The sequence below is a fragment of the Lycorma delicatula genome, chromosome 4 (genome assembly GCF_047948215.1).
Source record: "Lycorma delicatula isolate Av1 chromosome 4, ASM4794821v1, whole genome shotgun sequence".
Lineage (NCBI taxonomy): Eukaryota > Metazoa > Arthropoda > Insecta > Hemiptera > Fulgoridae > Lycorma > Lycorma delicatula.
Window position 1 is genome coordinate 18,504,169 of NC_134458.1, and position 18,962 is coordinate 18,523,130.

The 18,962-nt window shown below is 38.3% G+C and overlaps 1 protein-coding gene across 1 annotated transcript in view; it reads left to right on the forward strand.

Moving 5' to 3' along the window:
* The window catches only part of LOC142323154 (uncharacterized), a 178,121-nt gene that overhangs the window by 124,251 nt on the left and 34,908 nt on the right, over nucleotides 1-18,962 (forward strand). Inside the window, exon 8 of the mRNA XM_075362429.1 lies at nucleotides 11,710-11,777. Within this exon, the coding sequence (XP_075218544.1) occupies nucleotides 11,710-11,777 (68 nt within the window). The remainder of the gene's footprint in view (nucleotides 1-11,709; nucleotides 11,778-18,962) is intronic.

An 18,962-nucleotide genomic window follows, 5' to 3' on the forward strand; every position in this document is an offset into this window, starting at 1 on the left:
GTACATGTACGCTCTGCTGGAGTGGTCCGTTTTTTTGCCAGTACTCGTGGGACCAAAACCTAGTCTTGTGAAGAGGCCTCGGTCAGCTTTGTCTGACGAGGATAAAAGTCCTGCCGAAGAGAACCGCAAACCATTAGACTTGAATTATAAAAATATTAGATTCGTTGTTCTCCGAAATAGTCAGGAAGGTGCCTCCCTCCAAAAGGTTTCACCTTTCTTAATAAACAAAGCTATAACAGGTGCAAGTGGTTCCCTGAAGAACATCATAAAATTACATGACGGATCGATTCTGATTAAAACATTCAATGATGAGCAGAGTCGATCTATCTTACGTCTCCGTAATATGGACAGTATAAAATAAGTGCGGAATGCCACAAAACCTTAAATACGAGTCACGGGGTAATTTTTTGTTGAGATTTTATGGATATAGAGGTCACTGAAATAGCTGATGAGCTTCATGCTTAAGACATTGTAGAAGTGAAGTGTATAATGAAAAGGTGGAAGAACCAACACCTTCTCTTATACTGGCGTTCAACCTTACAGCCCCACCGGAAAAAGGAATGAAAGGTCGAGTACGACCTTTCATTCCCAACTCACGACGATGTTTCAAATGTCAAGGGTATGGTCACACTACAATATCTTGCTAAAAACAGATCTGTGGTAGATGTGCTAAGGAAGGCCACAATGATATTAACAGCCAAGAAGATGAAAAATGTGCTAATTGCAGTGGTTCGCACACAGCTTGCTCCCGAGATTGCCCAATTTTAGGGAAGAAAAGGCAATTCTCAGAATCTTTACCAAGCAGAAACTATCTTTTCCAGCACCATGCAGAGAATATAAAAAAACTATTAACGCAAGGAACATAGTTAAACCAGACGTATCTTTTGCTGCCGCTACATCATAACAAGCTCCTACAAATTTAAGTATTCAGCCATGCGGATCCTGCAGTGACCTAAAAATCTTGTTCAGATGTTATCTGATCAAGTTGCATCACTAACAGCCCCTATTTCAGAGCTGACAAAGATGAACAAAAAGTCGTTCATTGCAGTTAGTGAATCCAACAGTGTGATCCCTATGAAAGTTACAGTTCCCAGTTTTTCTGGTATGAGCAGGGATAATCATAGCTGGTGATAAGCCACCTAATAAGCTTCCTGTTAAGGGAACCCACATAACCACCCCCTCTGGGATGTCATCTGCGGCATCCCATTCTGATAAATCTCCTCCACCTTCACCTCATATACTGGAGGATATGATTGAAGAACCACCTGACCCCAGGGCATCAGAGTTCTTTAAAATCCAAAATACAAAAAAGAAAAACTGAATCACGTACAACTAATTTTATGTAGTTTCCTGAATTTATTTATCTATACTTATGAACATTATTCAGTGGAATGTTAGAAGTCTTCAGTCCCGCATTGAAGATATTAGAATACTGGTGCACACACATGAATCACTAATCATGTACTTCCAAGAAACACATCTTCTACAATAAAATCGAATAACACTCAGAGAGTATTTTTGTGAGAGATACGACTGTCTAGTAGACGATAGAGAGAGTGGTGGAGTGGCTATTTTCATGAAGAATGAATTGTCGGCTACAAGGATTCAACTAGTCACCCTCATTCCTGCTGTTACAGTAAATGTCTCGATCCCCTTCAAATTGCATTTCTGCAATTTGTATCACTCACCGAACTCTGAGTGCTCTAGAAATCTCAAACCTCCTCATGCAAATACCATCACCACTGTTAATAGTAGGAGACTTTAATGCCCGCCAAATTTTTTGTAGCTCAACGTTCTGTTCCACTCAAGGAAATGTTATAAACAGAGTGAGAAAAGACTTGACCTTTGTCTACTGAATGATGGATCACACACATTCATGTCTTTATCATCTGGTACTGTATCTAACATTGATCTCTCCATAGGTTCACCGTGTTTACTACCTCATCTTAATTGGTCTTTTTGTGATGACTTTCATGGCAGAGATCACACACCAATTATTATTGGTTTCCATGTTGATGGCGAGGTGAAAAGAAGGCCACGGAGATGGATTGTTGAAAGGCGGTTTGGAATGGATACCATAAAGCCTTTCAATCACAGTATGATGATGGTGCAGAGATCCTTGACCAACTTTCCTCTTTTATGTCAATGATACTTGAGAATGCTAATAGATATATCCCACAAACATCGGGTAACCCTAGACATCCTTCCGTTCCATGGTGGAATAATGATTGCCAAAAAACTATTAGGAATCGACGGCAGGCACTACATAAATTTAATCATAGGCCTACAACTGAACATCTAAATTTATACTGCAGGGCTATCCCGTCGATTATTCTTGGACACTAAGAGGAAGTCGTGGATGAAATACATGAACACTATCTCACGCAGTACTCCCACATCTACTGTGTGGAAAAAGATCCATGCAATTTTCAGATCACTGAAACAATCTATTCTCGGTCTTATTGATGAAGGAGAACTCCTTTCATCATCTTTGGCTGTGGCAAATACTTTAGAAAAATTTTTTTGCTGGGTGTCTCTTACTTCATCAATAAAAATTTTTAAAGGTACAAGATAAAGATAGAAGTATTATCGTTAAACATTGGCGATTCAGTTGGTGAATTAAATGCCCCATTCGTATTCAAGGAATAGTCACACGCACTTAAAAACTCACGTGACACTTCCCCTGGACCAGACAACATTCACCTTCATATGCGTTCACACCTTCTTAATTTGGCAATACAACATCTTTTGAATATTTGCAATGGTTTATTCTCTTAACAAGTCTTCCCACCAGCTGGTCAGAAGCATTTATTATACCAGTACTTAACCTGGTAAAGACAAAACCAACCCCTCAAACAACTGCCCTATTTCTTTAACAAGCATTTTGTGCAAAATAATAGAGAGAATGGTAAACTGCAGGCTTACATGGTACTTGAAGAGACATGGCCTTCTATCTTCAGAACAGTGTGGTTTCCGACAAGGACGATCTTCGGTTGACCATTTAGTGTCAATGGAAACAGCCATACAAAACGCTTTCCTAAAGTGCCAGCACCTCGTCACTATCTTCTTTGATATAAAAAAGGCGTACAACATGGCCTGGCAATGTGGTATTCTTAACATCCTCAAAGAATGGGGAATCAAAGGCAATATGCTTGCTTTTATCCGGGGTTTTTTAAATCACTGAACGTTTCATGTTCGTGTGGACGATTCTCTCCCAGGTAGTGTCACCTTGTAGGATGGAGTGTCTCAAGGTAGTGTATTAAGTGCGACCTTATTTTCTGTAGCCATAAACAGTATTTTCAAATGTGTGCAGGCTCCTGTCTCATGTTCTATATTTGTTGACGACTTTGCTATTTACATTGTGACCTGTTCAACACCCGCAGCAAAGAGACTTCTACAGATCATTATATCTCACCTTGAAGGTCCAGTGTTGCTGGCTTCATGTTTTCATCCGAAAAAACAAAATGTGTAGTCTTTTCTTAGCTACGAAACTCTTCCATTCCGCAAGTTTTTCTGAATGGAAAGCTTATTGCTACCTCTCCTTACGTCAAGTTGTTAGGTTTATTTTTTGATAGGTGTTTTACTTGGGTCAAACATATAAATGAATTAAAAACAAAATGTTCAAAATTTTTAGATATGATGCGAGTCCTTAGTAACACCAATTGGGGAGCTGATCGGTCATGTATGATACATTTTTATTATTCGTTTGTTTGTTCCCGTTTAGATTATGGTTGTGTCACCTACTCTTCAGCTCATCATACTATGCCTAAAATGCTGGATGCTGTACATCATGCTTTCCTTCGGCTTGCCACAGGTGCATTAGATCAAGCCCTATTGCAAGCTTACTTGTAGACTATGGTGAGCCATCACTTTGGGATAGACGAGACCAGCTTTTATTATCTATTTTGCTCATCTCAAAGGACAGCTAAATCACCCAGCTTTTGACTCAGCCCTTAGAAATCCTAATTTAAGAAGGTATAAGGACCATCCACGTTGTACTGCACCTGTAAGTGTCTGTCTGTACCCGACATCTACTGCAGGATATAAATGCTGACACACCTTTATTCTTTCCAAGGTATCCGTGCTCATATCCTCTGTGGGGAATAAACCTTATAAATTTTATGTTTGACCTTATGATATACAATAAACAATCAACACTACCTACTGTCTTCCAGCAAATGTTTCATTGTGTTCTCTTCAAGATGAACCCAGATGCGATGGTGTACACTGATGGATTGAAACAGAATGATACCATTGGTTGTGTGTTTGTTGTCAATGATAGAACTTATGTGTTTGGTCTACCTGGTATTACGAGTGTGTTTACCGCTGAACTATACGCTATAAATAAGGTTCTAAATATCATTAACCCTAAGTATAGAAAAATCCTTATTTGCAGTGACTCGTGTAGTGCTCTCCAAGCCTTAGAAAATTTTTATTCCAGACATCCTATCATTGAAATCTACAACGCAATGGCTGAGTTGAATAATTGCAATACAGTAGTAAGTTTCTGCTGGATCCCTAGCCACGTAGGGATTCCGGGTAATAAACATGCAGATTCCCCAGCTAAAGACGCATGTATTCAACTTCCTTTCACCACACTTGTTGCTACTTCTGATTTCATTAATTGCATAAAACAATCTCTAAAAACAAAGTGGCAAGGTGACTGGACGGCTACTGTTGATAATAAACTATGGCAAATTAAAGATTCTGTCTTGCCGTGGGACTCCTCATGCAGAAAAACTCGTCGTGAGGAAGTGATTCTCTGTCAATTGCGGATAGGACATAAGAGAATCACACATGAGTACCTGATGTTAGCAGGACACGAACCCCTATGCGCACGATACAACTGCCGCTTGACTCCGCACCACATACTCATCGATTGCTTATGTTATGCAGCATTGCATCGTAAATCTAAACTACCCAGAAGCATCGTGTCTTGAGCAATGATAATGAAGTTTTAAACCGGATATTTCTATTTTTGTGTAGTGCTGGGTTTATACAAAAAATTTAATATTGTGTATATGTTTTGAATTGGAAGAATTTTTAATAAGTTTGTTTTTTGTTTTAATCTTTGTGGTTCCGTGTTTTTGATTCTAAACCTCGTCTCCTTGCCTCAATCCAGTTTTTATGTAGAAGGGTCGAGAGAGTTCACCTCTGAATTTCACTCTGGACTGGGTATTGGTTAAAGTTAACTTTATCATGTTTACGAGTTTAGGGTGAAGGCCCAGGTTTCTCAATATATATATATATAGTTACCACATATTTACCTAACTTAATATCAGCAGATGACAATGGTAGCAGCTCAGATGTCAGTGGGAGCATAGTATAGATAGCACTGGTACAAGCATCACTCATGCTGCACTGTTCTCCCACCATAGTGGCGCTGTGGCCCCACCACTCTCAGGCTGCAATAAAAGAATGTGCACGAGAGTGAATTTTTAATTCATCATCGACCACCATCTGGAGAAGACCAAGAAGAAGAAGAAGACGACAGAAGAAGTTCCTTAGCCGCCTCAACGTGGGACCTCCTGGCGGTTGCCAACATCCCTGCCAGAGCAGCAGGCCTGGTTGGCCCGCTGAGGGAACTGCTGAACACAGATGCTACCTTCATGCTCCAGCTCGCTGGGCTTCAATCACCCTGGCCAGCGGACTCAGCAGCAGGAGCAGGCCCAGCATGGGATTGCTTGGGGAATACCACCCTGGCCACTCTGGCAAAAGATGACCAATGCCAACCTGACACTGCAGAGCTCTGGGGGCCACCACTGCCATGCTGTAGTGGGGACCCAACTGCCACTGAGGGGAAGCCTGTCTGATTTCAATGGAAGAGCCGCAACTCCCCAACTTCACTGGAGGCCAGCTTCTGGACCCAACAGGTGTTCTCCGAGCTAACACAAAAAACAGCCCTTTTCAGGGCTATCACAAGATTATAAATTATAATGAGCCATAGAAACCATTCGACAACAACAGCCATTCTCAGGGCTACCATAAGATTAAAAATTACAATGAGCCGTTGAAGCCAATTGATGACAAAAACAGCCCTTTTCAGGGCTAACACAAGGTTATAAATTACAACATGTCGTCGAATCCATTCGGCGACAATATAGATATATATATATAAGTTCAGGAAAAACAGAAAAATTTAAATGCTCTTGGAAAGCGCCGACTGTAAATATGTTTTAGCAATTTTTATTGACATGGAGGCAGCATTTCCTTCCTTGTGTTGGAGTTCTGCAGGCCGTAGTGAGTGACTATTTGTCGGATCATACGACTCTATTTAGGGATGCGCACGTAGTTGTGGAAAAATCCGTCAACACGGGAAGCACGCAGGGCTCCGTTCTCGGTCCCTTGCTGTGGAACCTGGTATTCAACGGATGTTTGAGACTAACATTCCCTGGGTCACGGCCCAGGCTTTCGCTGATGACTGTCTCCTGTTAGTTCGTGGTAATTCATGACCACAACTAGAAGACCGAGCACAGGCAGCTTTGTCAACCGCAAAGGGATGGATGGACATTCAAAATTTAAGGATTTCTGTGACAAGACGGTCTTATGCTTCTCAAGGGTGCAGACAAATTATCATACAGTCGTAACCCCCGTAGGAAGTATAAAGGCTGTGTAATCAGTCGAGTTCAAGTTCATAAGTACCTAGGTGTTTTGTGTGATGAGAAGTTGCTGTTTAGCAACCACATTAGGCAAGTAGAGGCGGACGCCGTCTGTGATGCACAAGCTTAGGAGGATTGCTCGAAAAGATTACAGACTGTCGGGCCGTCATTTGTACATGGTGCACCAAGGTGTCTTCGAAAGTATGACCTCTTTTGCGGCGTCCGTTTGGGCGCATAGTTTGGATAGACATCGAGCACTGATTCAAAATTTAGGAGTGCCCAGTGCAGAGCCTTAATTGTATATACTGGTGCTTTTAAAATAACCTAAAATAACCAAAGAAATGTTATTTCTCTTTTTCGTTTTTAAGGGCAACGGGAGCCCGAGTGCTCTCCAACCATGTAAATTTAAATCAATATTTCTTTCAGTTCCACCTGGCAGCTGATGAGCTGTGCGTCTGCAGGGAGATCCAGTCAAATGAGCATATGATGTTTGACTGCTCTGCTCTTGGGGATCCAGAGACCGGGCCACCCTGAAACTTCGAGGTCAAGGGAAAAATTGATCACTCTTAAACGGCTAGTCAGTGTGGTGAGAGCCGCATTATCGGACTGTGTGGGAATAGATCCTCGATGAGATTGCATTGTTCAACCGACATCGGTAGATTAGTTAAGGATAAAGTATAATGACTCCTACCGTGCTGCTGTAGGAAGCTAATCTAGAGATAATCTCTGGCCACCAGCCAGATAAAGTTCCAAGCGCTTTAAATGGTGGACAGGTACTAGCTGTCATTCAGTGACCGACATGTGACAGGAAATTACTGTCTTTTTAATATAATAACAAGGGGTCCGCCTTCCCGGTTTAGTTTTATTGTATGACAACTGATCGGTTGGAGCACGTAATCAGGTGGTGTATGGCCCCTTGCTTAGTCTGCTGTTAGGTAAGCTCACTAGGAGCTATTAGATTATTGGTCGCTAAACTGTTTTTGAGGTACAGTAGCCGTTTTTGGCACGGACATTTATCATATGCTCTATGGCGACCGAATAGTCGCCATAGTAGTGGCGGGAGAAATGCCAGTTAACCAATCTTGAAAAGCCAATTCCAACACAGATATCAAGATAGATCTGGCATCCAATTCTATCTCCTGCGGACAGCTTGTCGACTCGTGCCTGTCTGAATGTAGCTCGATGGTTGCTCAGCTGGCGTTAAAATATGAGGGTCTCCAGGGCGCTAACCGTGCCTTAGATTCAGTCGTTGATCGGCTCTCGGGCAAGGTAGACCAGGTGGTAGGAGTCAGAGACTTCAAACCGGCAACGGGGAGGGTCCTTGGTGAGATCCACACTTCTTTGAAACGAGTGGAGGATAAGGTAAAAAAGCCTGTCTCCTTCGTTGCGGTAACAGCTGGCCAGTCCATCCGCCGGCTAATAAAATTAAGTGGCCCACCATTAAGTTGTTTCCAGTAACGCCTGGTCCGGAGGCTTCGTCTGCGGTGACAGAGCTGAACATGAAAAATGTCCTGGACATGTGGAGAGAAAGGTTCCAGATCTTCCGGGTCAAAAAAACAAGGGACAATAAAGTGGTCCTGGAGGTCATAAACGAGCAGGAGGCGAAGCGGTTGCTGGTGGCCGACGTTCTGAAAACGATCGGGTTAAAGGCTCCGTTGTTGAACCGCACGGCTCTGTTTAGAGATGCGCACCTGGCTGTGGAAATGTCCTACCCACCGGGTTGGTCTAGTGGTGAACGCGTCTTCTCAAATCAGCTGATTTGTAAGTCGAGAGTTCCAGCGTTCAAGTCCTAGTAAAGCCAGCTATTTTTACACGGATTTGAATACTAGATCGTGGATACCGGTGTTCATTGGTGGTTGGGTTTCAATTAACCACACATCTCAGGTATGGTCGAACTGAGAATGTACAAGACTACACTTCATTCACACTCATACATATCATCCTCATTCATCCTCTGAAGTATTATCTAAACGGTAGTTACCGGAGGCTAAACAGGAAAAAGAAAGACTGTGGAAATGTCCTACTTGACTAGCCTGTGCTTCTCTAACCTGTGTTGGCGTTTGAAGGGCCTTGTTCTGTAGGTCTCTCGGGTGGCTAGGGCACCACCCAGGCAGTTAACTGGCCAGAGGTAGGCGCTTTGCCACCGGCCTTGGTTAGATTTGAATTAGTCTCAATGGAGGTTGTGCTCGGGGAGTTTACTCCCCGGGCAATTTACTAACTTTAGCATGGCGATTTGTCGAATTGGAGTGCACACTTATTAAGGGGGTAATAAATAAATGTTGGTTGCGATCAACCTAGTGCTATTCCGAGTGGTCCTCAAAAGTGGCTGTAGTGGGAGACTAGAGGTTATACTCAGCTCCCAATGGACCAGACCTGAGGTTCTCTGGGACTTAGTTTATGCTGGCTGTACTCGAATCGCTTAAATTTAATTTACGATATTCATTGCGGGTGACTGAATTTTGCAGATTGATATATATATATTGATCGTGGTATACTTGATGCATCTACGCACTAGGGTGTAGTTTAAGGCATAAAGGTGACAGGCGCGGGGTCTTCGATTTTCCGCGATTAGGCTTTAGCTTAGTTCCTGAGGGCAACGTGGTAGCGTTAGGTGTCAGCTGTCTTCTTCGGAAGGCAGAACTCAATTACTATCTCTCGGGGTGAATTTACTGATGTAGATGTCCCTCGGAGTATCTGCATCGGTGGCATCTCATGTGGCCGGGCAAAACACTGTGGAATGTTATCAGTTTGTGGGTAAGAAGATGTCGTCGTTAAAGCCATTGTTGGCAAGGAACGGAGGGGGTGGTGTAGCGACCTGACATGCTACGAGGCGTGGAGCATGTGAGATGTGGAAATGCCCGTCACCAGGGGAAGCCCGCAGGGTTCCGTTTTCGGTCATGTGCTGTGGAACCTGATATTTGATGGATTTCTAGGACTAACATTCCCAGAAGGGGTCACGGCCCAGGCTTTCGCCAATGATGGTCTCCTTTTAGTTCGTGGTAATTCACGACCGCAGCTAGAAGACCAGGCGGAGGCGACTTTGTCAACCGCGGATGGCTGGATGGATATGCAAAATTAAAAAATTTCTGTGCCCAAGATGAAGTTTATGCTTCTCAAGGGTGCAGACAAATTATCGCACAGTCGTAACCCCCACATTAAGTATAAAGGCTGTATTATCAGCCGAGTTAGAGTTCATAAGTACCTAGGTGTTTTGTTTTATGAGAAATTGCTGTTTAGCAACCACATTAGGCAAGTAGAGGCGGACGCCGTCTCTGTGATGCACAAGCTTAGGAGGATTGCTCGAAAAGATTACAGACTGTCGAGCCGTCATTTGTACATGGTGTACCAAGGTGTTTTCGAAAGTATACCCTCTTATGCTGCTTCCATTTGGGTGCATAAGTTGGAAAGAAATCGAGCACTTAATTCAGAATTTAAGGAGTACCCAGCACAGAGCCTTAATTATATGCACTGGTATTTTTAAAACAACCTCCTACGAGGCTACCACCATATTTGGAAAGGCTCTCCCAATCGATTTAGTTGTGATAGTTCGGGCAGCCATGTGGAGATTGTGAAGAGGCCAGAAGGCCGAGGTATTTGGGATGCATTTTTGAGCTGGGCCAGTACTGGAGCAGAATTGCAATCGCCATGCACCATATCTAAATTTCATTCAGTTGTCCATCTCCCACCTTCGGAAGAGGCTGCAGAGCCTTGCGATGGAAGCATGGCAACTGGAATGAGACACCACAACTAAGGGAAGATCCTTGTATAAGTGTATACAGGATTTGGGGGATGGTATGTCGAGCCATGGCTGAAAGAAGTTTTAGCAAATTAAAAAAAAATAAAAACTTATTTGAGATCTACAAGTAATCAAAATTGTACTTCAGATTTAAGCCTTTTATCAATAGAATTTAAATTAGTGAGCGATTTGAAATTTGACAATATCATTAATGATTTCATTAATTCAATAGCAAGAAAAATAAAACTATAGATTCCTTCTTTTTTTTTTTAATTTTAATTATGAATAGTTAAATTAATACCATGTATAAATGCTATGTTATATTGTAAATTTACGTTTTACATTTTTATTGTTTTAAAAAAAACTTAATAATTTTCATAATAAAACTATTTCTTTAATTATGTTTTTGTCATTTAGCTACTTAAAGAAGACAAAAAAGGGGCGCCAAAATCATTGTTACAGCTCTGGCTATATGTTTTATGATGTTTATTTCATTATTTATCTTTTCTTTGTTATTATTTATGTATTTTAATTGTCTATTAATCATATCTGTACAATTGTTAATTTTATGAATCCAATGGTGATTTGATTTTTTATGAATTTGTTATACTCATTTTATTTGATGTAGGTTTTCTATGTAAAAAATATTGTCAATGATGATATTGATATAAATAATGATGATATTTGATTTATATATAACCTGGTAATAAAAATGAACGTCTATCTAATAATATTAAATAAATTAAATTCTTGTAATGAAACTTTTAAATTCATATTTGAAATAAATAATAATAGAATATTAAATTATTTAGATGTCAATATCTAAATGAACAAGGACAACCAAATTGAAGCATCATTATGTAGAAAGAAATTGCAGATTACAATGGCAAAGCATTCAAGTTTTTCATCAAATGTCAAGGTGACATCTTCCCGTGCCTCTCAAAATCACTACAGAACATTTCAATACCAGTTAGAAAAGAATTTTCACTAGCAGTTGTGAATTTGCTATTCACTATTTGGCCTTTTTAGTTATTGGTGAGCAGAAATGTTTCTCGGGGGGGTTGTTATTACATTGTTTCATAGTCACCATCATAAGCTTAGCTCTTATAAACTAAGGTAAACTTAATTAAGTAGGTAGAAATTTATTTTCATACAACTTGTATATAGTGCCAAATAATAATTATTCCATCCGTCAATCTAGCCGACTCTGACTTACAGTACATGCTAGTTTTATAATCTTATAGTGCTATATTGTGCTATTACGACTGATCTATGTTAATGGACCTCTGTTTTGTACTCCATCTCGTATTGCTTTGCTGTTGTATTTTTTACAATCTATGTTTGCTTTTGAAAAAGTAATTCTTTTCTTTTCAGTGAAAGTGGGTATGTCTGCATGGTTTTCTATCAACGAGATGCTCATGTCATTCAGGTTCATCGGTCAAGTAAGTAAACATATAGTGTTATTTATTTATTTTTATGTGATATATATTATTACTTCTGAGGAATAATCTGTCTAAAACAAGTCATAGATACTTGGTTAACAACAATTTGTATTTAATTGTTCAGTTTCATGTCCTCCTTATTAATGATAAATAAACTGTGTAACTCTTTTCTTCTTACTTATGTAAAGCATATAAATTTGTTTATCTAGTTGAGTTCCACAGCTGTTTTATATTATGTATTTTGTCTTTGTAATAGTATTGTTAGTATAAATCAAACTGAAAAAAAAGATGTAACTTAAAATGTGAACTTAAATGTAAATGCATTAATTATAATACTCTTTAAACATTAATAATGTATATGTAGACCATTTTAAATCTAATAATATGAGATAATTTACTAATAATATAATATTTAAAAAAGTGAAAATGTGTCTAAATATGTTATAAATAAAATATATATTGATCAGACTAACAAGGACTTAATTTAAAGACATTAATGATCCAGCAGCATAAGTTCTGAATAATGAAAGGTGCACTTAGGCACAGTTATTTGAACCATTTTTTTTTTTGGTCCTCTGTGCCACAGATGTGTGAATATTTGATTTATTAGGGCATTCTTCAATCAGAGACAATCCAGATTATGTTACAAATCTTTCAACATATCAATTAATGTTAATCAAAAAGGAGTTATTAAGGTTGCCAATTATTCAATGAAACACAGCCTACAACTTATTTGTTCATTACCATCAAGTAATTTCATTTAATTATTCTTATTTAATTCATATTTATATTTAACATAGTTAATTAAGACTGTTAATTCATAATGAACAGAGAACAATTAATTAGACAGAGAGAATCAATTAAATCTTTTATAACAAGATTCAGTGCATTTATTGAAAAGTATAATGTCTATCAAATTTATATTTTACAAATTAAACTAAGAAACCTTTTTTTCAAGAGTTGCAAGACAAATATGATGCCATTCAAACACAACTTGAAATGGAAGATGACGAGGGTATTTGTTCAGATTGTGTATAGGTTGAAGATGATTTATGCAGTTTTGAATGTAAATTACAATGTTTAATAGCAAATCACAATTGATCAAGAAATTAATGTAGTTACAGCAACTAAGCAAACGCACCTACAACCGATTAATTTACCATTTTTCAGAGGTAATGTTCTTGACTGGCATCATTATTATAGCTTACTTAGCAATTTAGTACGTAATAGAAATGATTTAAGTAATTTACAAAAACTCCACTATTTACATACTTCCGTGAAGGACGAAGCATAAGCTATTATTAAAAATTTACCATTACAAATGAAAATTATACAATTGCACTAGATCTATTAAAAAGACATTTTGACAATAAATATTAATTGCATCTCATAATGCAGATTATGTTTTGAAACTAAACTCCTTAAAAGGAGAATCTTTGGATAATTTATCCAAATTTATTATCAAACTATCTTCATATGTCAGTGTTTGTTTGGTTTAAAATCAGACACTCACCGCTGCCTATGGGCAGCTTTAGTATTAAGAACATTCTGTTATACTAGTCAGTCAGAGTTGGACAGTGGTAGAGTAACCATGCACACCAGTACGGCCTCTGCATCATTGTAATATAGTGTATTCTAGTCAGTCGGAGTTGGACAGTGATAGAGTAATCATGCACGCCAGTACGGCCTCTGCTTCATAGTAACATAGTTTAATATTGTTAACCTTATAAATATAGTTATTCAATCAGTGTGTAATTATTTTATTTATAATACAGTTCATTTTTCTGCTACAACGTACAGCCCGTTACAGTGCTATTGAAGCAACGCATAATCCAATGAATACATATGAATTTATTGTTGTTCAATACTATACAATTAAGTTCAATACAAATTTAATTATAGTCAATGTCTAATTTATAATTTTAATAATTATTTACATTGTTCTAAGAAATTAAAAAATTTTTCTGGTGATGAACAGAAAAATTTATGGAACATCACAATTGTCGTTTCAATTGTTTAGGTAAAGGTCATTTAGTTGACAAATGTTATTCTAATAGTGTATGTGAGATTTTTTTTCAAAAACATAATACTCTTATTCATATAAATAATATTAATTCTAAATTAAAAGACAATAAGTCTGAAAATAATAATCATTCGTCATTTAAATTAAAACTAAAACAAAAAACATAAACAAAAACATAATTTTATCTACTGAATTATTTATTACCAATGATGTACATGGTAATACTCATACTAGTTTTATTAGACTCCGTCAGTCAAGCAAATTTTTGTACTTATAAACTTGCACAAAGGTTAGAACTTCCATTTATAAAAAATGATGTTCCTATTTTAGGAATAAATAATACACTTTCTCATTCTGAATATAGTGTTGTATTGCTATTACATTCTTTATATATGAACTTTTCATTCCAACTTTACTTTAGCAGAAATAACAGATAGCCTACTGACATGTACCTTTGATATTTCACATTTTAATTTGCCTCATAATCTGTTTTTTTGCAGATCCTGAATTTAACATAACAAATAAAATTGACATCCTTATTGGAGCACAGTTTTACTTGAATTTTATTTTACCTAGGAAATTTTTTTGAGACTTTAAATATCCTGTTTTCCAAGAAACCAAATTGGGATATATTCTCAGTGGTTGCTTTCCTATTAACTCTAAGAGCAATAATACTATTGTATTTTTTCTCAAAAGGATTCTACAAATCTTTTGACTGCAACTGAGAACTTCTGGAAATGTAGGAAACATTTCCAGAAACATAGTTTTTTGCAGTTATATCTACAAAAAACATTTTCAACTCCATTTTTACTCGAAATAATCAAGGCAGATTTGTAGTGGCATTACCACATAAACCCAATTATATAAGGCTAGGCAATTCTTTCATAAATGCAAAGAAATGATTTTTATCATTGGAAAGAAGGCTAAACAATGATACCAATCTTTAACGTGACTATTCCACTTTCATACAAGAATATTTGGACTTGGGTCACATGTCATTACTTAACTCTGATGACTTCTTAACAGACAGATCAAATATGTATTATTTACCCCATCATCCGATGGGGTAAATAACCCCATCATCCCCATCATATACCCCATCATCCGGTATTTAAATCAACTAGTCTACTATGCTTCGACGGTCTTCAATGGTTCATCTAAAACCACTAACGGTTTATCTCTTAACAATATTCTGCTAGTCAGACCTATTGTCCAACAAGATTTATTTTCCATATTGTTAAAATTCCAAATTCATAATTATGTCATTACTTCCGACTTAAAAAAAGATGTATGAACAGGTAATAGTTAAATCCAGTGATTCTAATTTACAACGGATCTCTGGCATAATTCTCCAAAACAAGAGATAAAACATTATGCACTACAAACCGTAACGTATGGAACCTCTCGTGCACCATATTTAGCCACAAGATGTCTCATTCAAATACAAATTGAAAATGAAAATAATTTTCCATAAGCTTCTGAAGCTATTAAAGATGATTTCTATGTTGATGATCTCATTACCGGTTCAGAAAACCTAAATGAAGTTATTCAATTAAAGGATGATATCTCCAAATTATTACAACAGTATTGGCCCTATTATATTTTTATACAAACAGTTTATGCATTCATTATGACAACTCAAAATTGACTGGGACAAAATATTATCCAAACCATTAGCAATACAATGGCTTTCATTTTCAAATCAATTGCATTTAATTGAGTAACTTAAGTACATTCGTTCATTTTAAAGATAATAGTAAAATTCATTCTATTCTATTACATGGATTTTCTGATGCTTCTGTTAAAGGTTATAGTTGTTGCCTTTATATTCGCACCTTATTTACCAACCATATAATTACATCTAATTTACTATGTTCTAAATAAAAACTAGTCCCCTTAAAACAAATCACATTACCCAGACTTGAACTCTGTGGTTGTTTACTACTTACGCGTTTATTCGTGAAGTTATCTAATGCGTTAAACATACAATTTGATAAGACACACTTACACATGGATTCCACAAAAGCCCTTTGCTGGATTCATGGACATTCTTTGAGTTGGAAAGTATTTGTAGGTAATAGAGTTTCTGAAATTCAGAAAAAAACTTCAATTACCAATTGGCATTACGTTTAATCCAATGATAATCCAGCAGACATACTGTCTAGAGGTTGCTCACCAAGCAAATTACTTGATATGTCACTGTGGTGACATGGTTCTCCTTGGATATTACAGTCTTCTTCCCATTGACCAACAGTTCATAATATTACTTTTAATGATGGTAATTTAAATCCTGAATGTTTATTATAAAGGCGTAAAACTATGTTAATTTCATGTGTATCTAATGTTTTATGTGATTATACATAAAGGTTTTCATCTTTACATGCTTTATTACGAACATTTAGCTTCTGTTTCAGATTCATTCACAATATTAAATCAAAACCGTCTGAATGTAACTTTGGTAATCAACCACTAAGGAATTAAATCATACTCTTTACTTTTCTATGTCAATCACAATCTGTGTATTTCAATAATGAGATAAAGAATCTTAAAAATAATCAGGTTATTGATAAACAAAGTAAGCTTAGTTCACTAGATCCATTCTTGGATGATTTAGATCTAATCTGTATAGGAGGCAGACTTCAACATTCTCTCCTACAATATTACGTTAAACATCCTATCGTTTTACACCTTAGTGTGAACATTACGAAATTAGTTATCAACTCTGAACACTTAAGACTCTTACACTGATGTACAATTAACACATTGTTTGTTGCGACAGAGATACTGAATAATAAATGCAAAAACAATCATTTCGTCAGTTATTTATAAGTGTTTAGGTTGCTTTAGGTTTGTTGCAAAAACTCAATCCCAACAACTTGGTTAGTTACCGCCTGTTAGAGTGATTCCTTTCCGAACATTCTCTTCTCGCACGGTAGATTATAGTGGTCCAATTATAATTTGTCATGGTGGACAGAGATCTAAAATATTGAGTAAAGTTTATATAGCGCTTCTTATATGTTTAGCCACTAAGGCTATTCATTTAGAGTTAATTTCTGATTTATCTTCACAATCATTTATTTCCGCCTTCAAATGATTCATTTCACGCAGAGGGATACATGCTAAAATATTTTCTGATAACGGTGCTAACTTTCATTCTGCTAAAAATTGAGGCTTCTCTTAACTCTTGCCCTAGTTTTGCTATTTCCATAGACCATAGAGACCCAGTTCTACTTTCACCGAGACATTTTCTTATTGTACGTCCTCTCGCATCTTTACCTGAACCCATTTATCAAAGGATTGAAATTACGCAATTAGATCGATGGTAACTACTCCAAAAATTTATATAATCCATTTGGAGACAATGGTCAAAGAACTATTTGCACTATCTTCAGCAACAAATTATGTTTTCCCACATGTAACCTTTCGGTTGAAGATCTAGTTCTGATCACCAACGAAAATACTTCACCCATGCATTAGAAGCATGGAGTTGTAACCCAGGTTTATCCAGGTTCTGACAATTTAGTCAGAGTTGTAGATGTACACACAGCTAATGATTCACTAAAGAGACCTATACATAAATCATGTTTTTTACCAACTTTTAAAGATTAACATAAATATTATTATTTAAATAAATAATTAGATAATTTAAATGATGATATTTTCAAGATATATTATTTAATTTAATATTTATACGTTAAGTTATTATTGTAAGTTAATGTTATAATTGTAATCTCATGTTATGATCTAATCTGCTGATTTATGTATTATTATTACAAGATGTTTTTTTTTTAACACCCCAAGACGACCAGCCCAAGCTAAAAAGCTTAACACAGTCGCCTCAGGGTTTCATGGCAGCGCAGTCTGCCCTCCTAGCTCGTCCGAACTCGGACATCCCATCGGGGTTTCCCGTGCCTCCTCGAAAACATACTGATCACCTCTGCCGGTGATCAGAATTTTTCTCCGCAGGAGAGCACCCTTGCAGTCCCTATTGTACCTGATCAAGACACACATTTCGTTTGCCCTTCACAGTTATGCGTCCCCCCATGCACACCTCGAGGGTCCCCCATGCCATCATCGAGGAGCTCCGACCCACCCACTCTTGCGCGTGAGTAGGCCCGAACACCCTAGGCATAGAGGCTGCCTCCCTGGCCCCTACATGCATCAAGATGGACTTGTACCTGTCCTCGATCCCCCACGCATTTCCATGACCCCTCATTACTTGTTGTGCCATGTCTCCCTCGCCGTCAGCGGTAGAGCACTGCACACAATATCCCCCCACTCCATGTCCATCGGTATATCCTGCAGCATAATCCAACAACAACATGAGCAAAGACACATAGTACAATCATAAATTCCTAACCTAGCAACGTACATTAACAACTACAAAAACAAAACACATTTCAACGCCTCTTTTGACATCGAGGGCCGTGTGCACATCAAGGGGGTTCCTCCTGCCTCTTCGCTGTTAGTACGAGACGAGCCACTGTCTCTACCTCCCTCCATCCATTCTCACTCTGGAGCATGTGTCTGACGACGTTATCTGGTGTTAAGGCCACCGGAATGTGACGTCTCTCGTTCTCCCACCTGACACAGTCAAACCAGGTGTGTTCGGCTGTGTCAGCTGTCGCACAGTACCTGCAACCCGCTGTTCTCCTCCTCTTGAAGCGATGCAGACAGCTATCAAAGTTGCCATGGCCCGAAAGTAGTTGAGTGAGGCAGTATCCAACTTCACCATGCTTACGTCCCACCCAAGCACTCGCGTCCGGAATCAGACGCATAGTCCACCGTCCTACCTGGCTCGCCTCCCACCGTTGCTGCCAGATAGCCATGATCTGCGCCCTTGCATTCTCTTTGTTTACACCTTCAAACCGCAAGCATCGTTCCTCAACCAATAGGTCTATTGGCGGCGTTCCCGCAATGACGCAAATCGCGTCATAGGAGACCATCCTGTAGACACATGTCACTCGCAGAAGCAGCCCCCTATGAGTGCCCTCCACCTTCCTCCTGTACTTCTGAACCGCCACTACCCTTTTCCATGCAGGGGCCGCATACAATAGGACTGATGTCATGGTTGCAGCTATGACTCATCATCGTTTCTCTCGTGGCCCTACTGTGTTCGCCATCAGCCTCGAGATAGCCCTCAGCTGTTGTTCTGCCTTCGT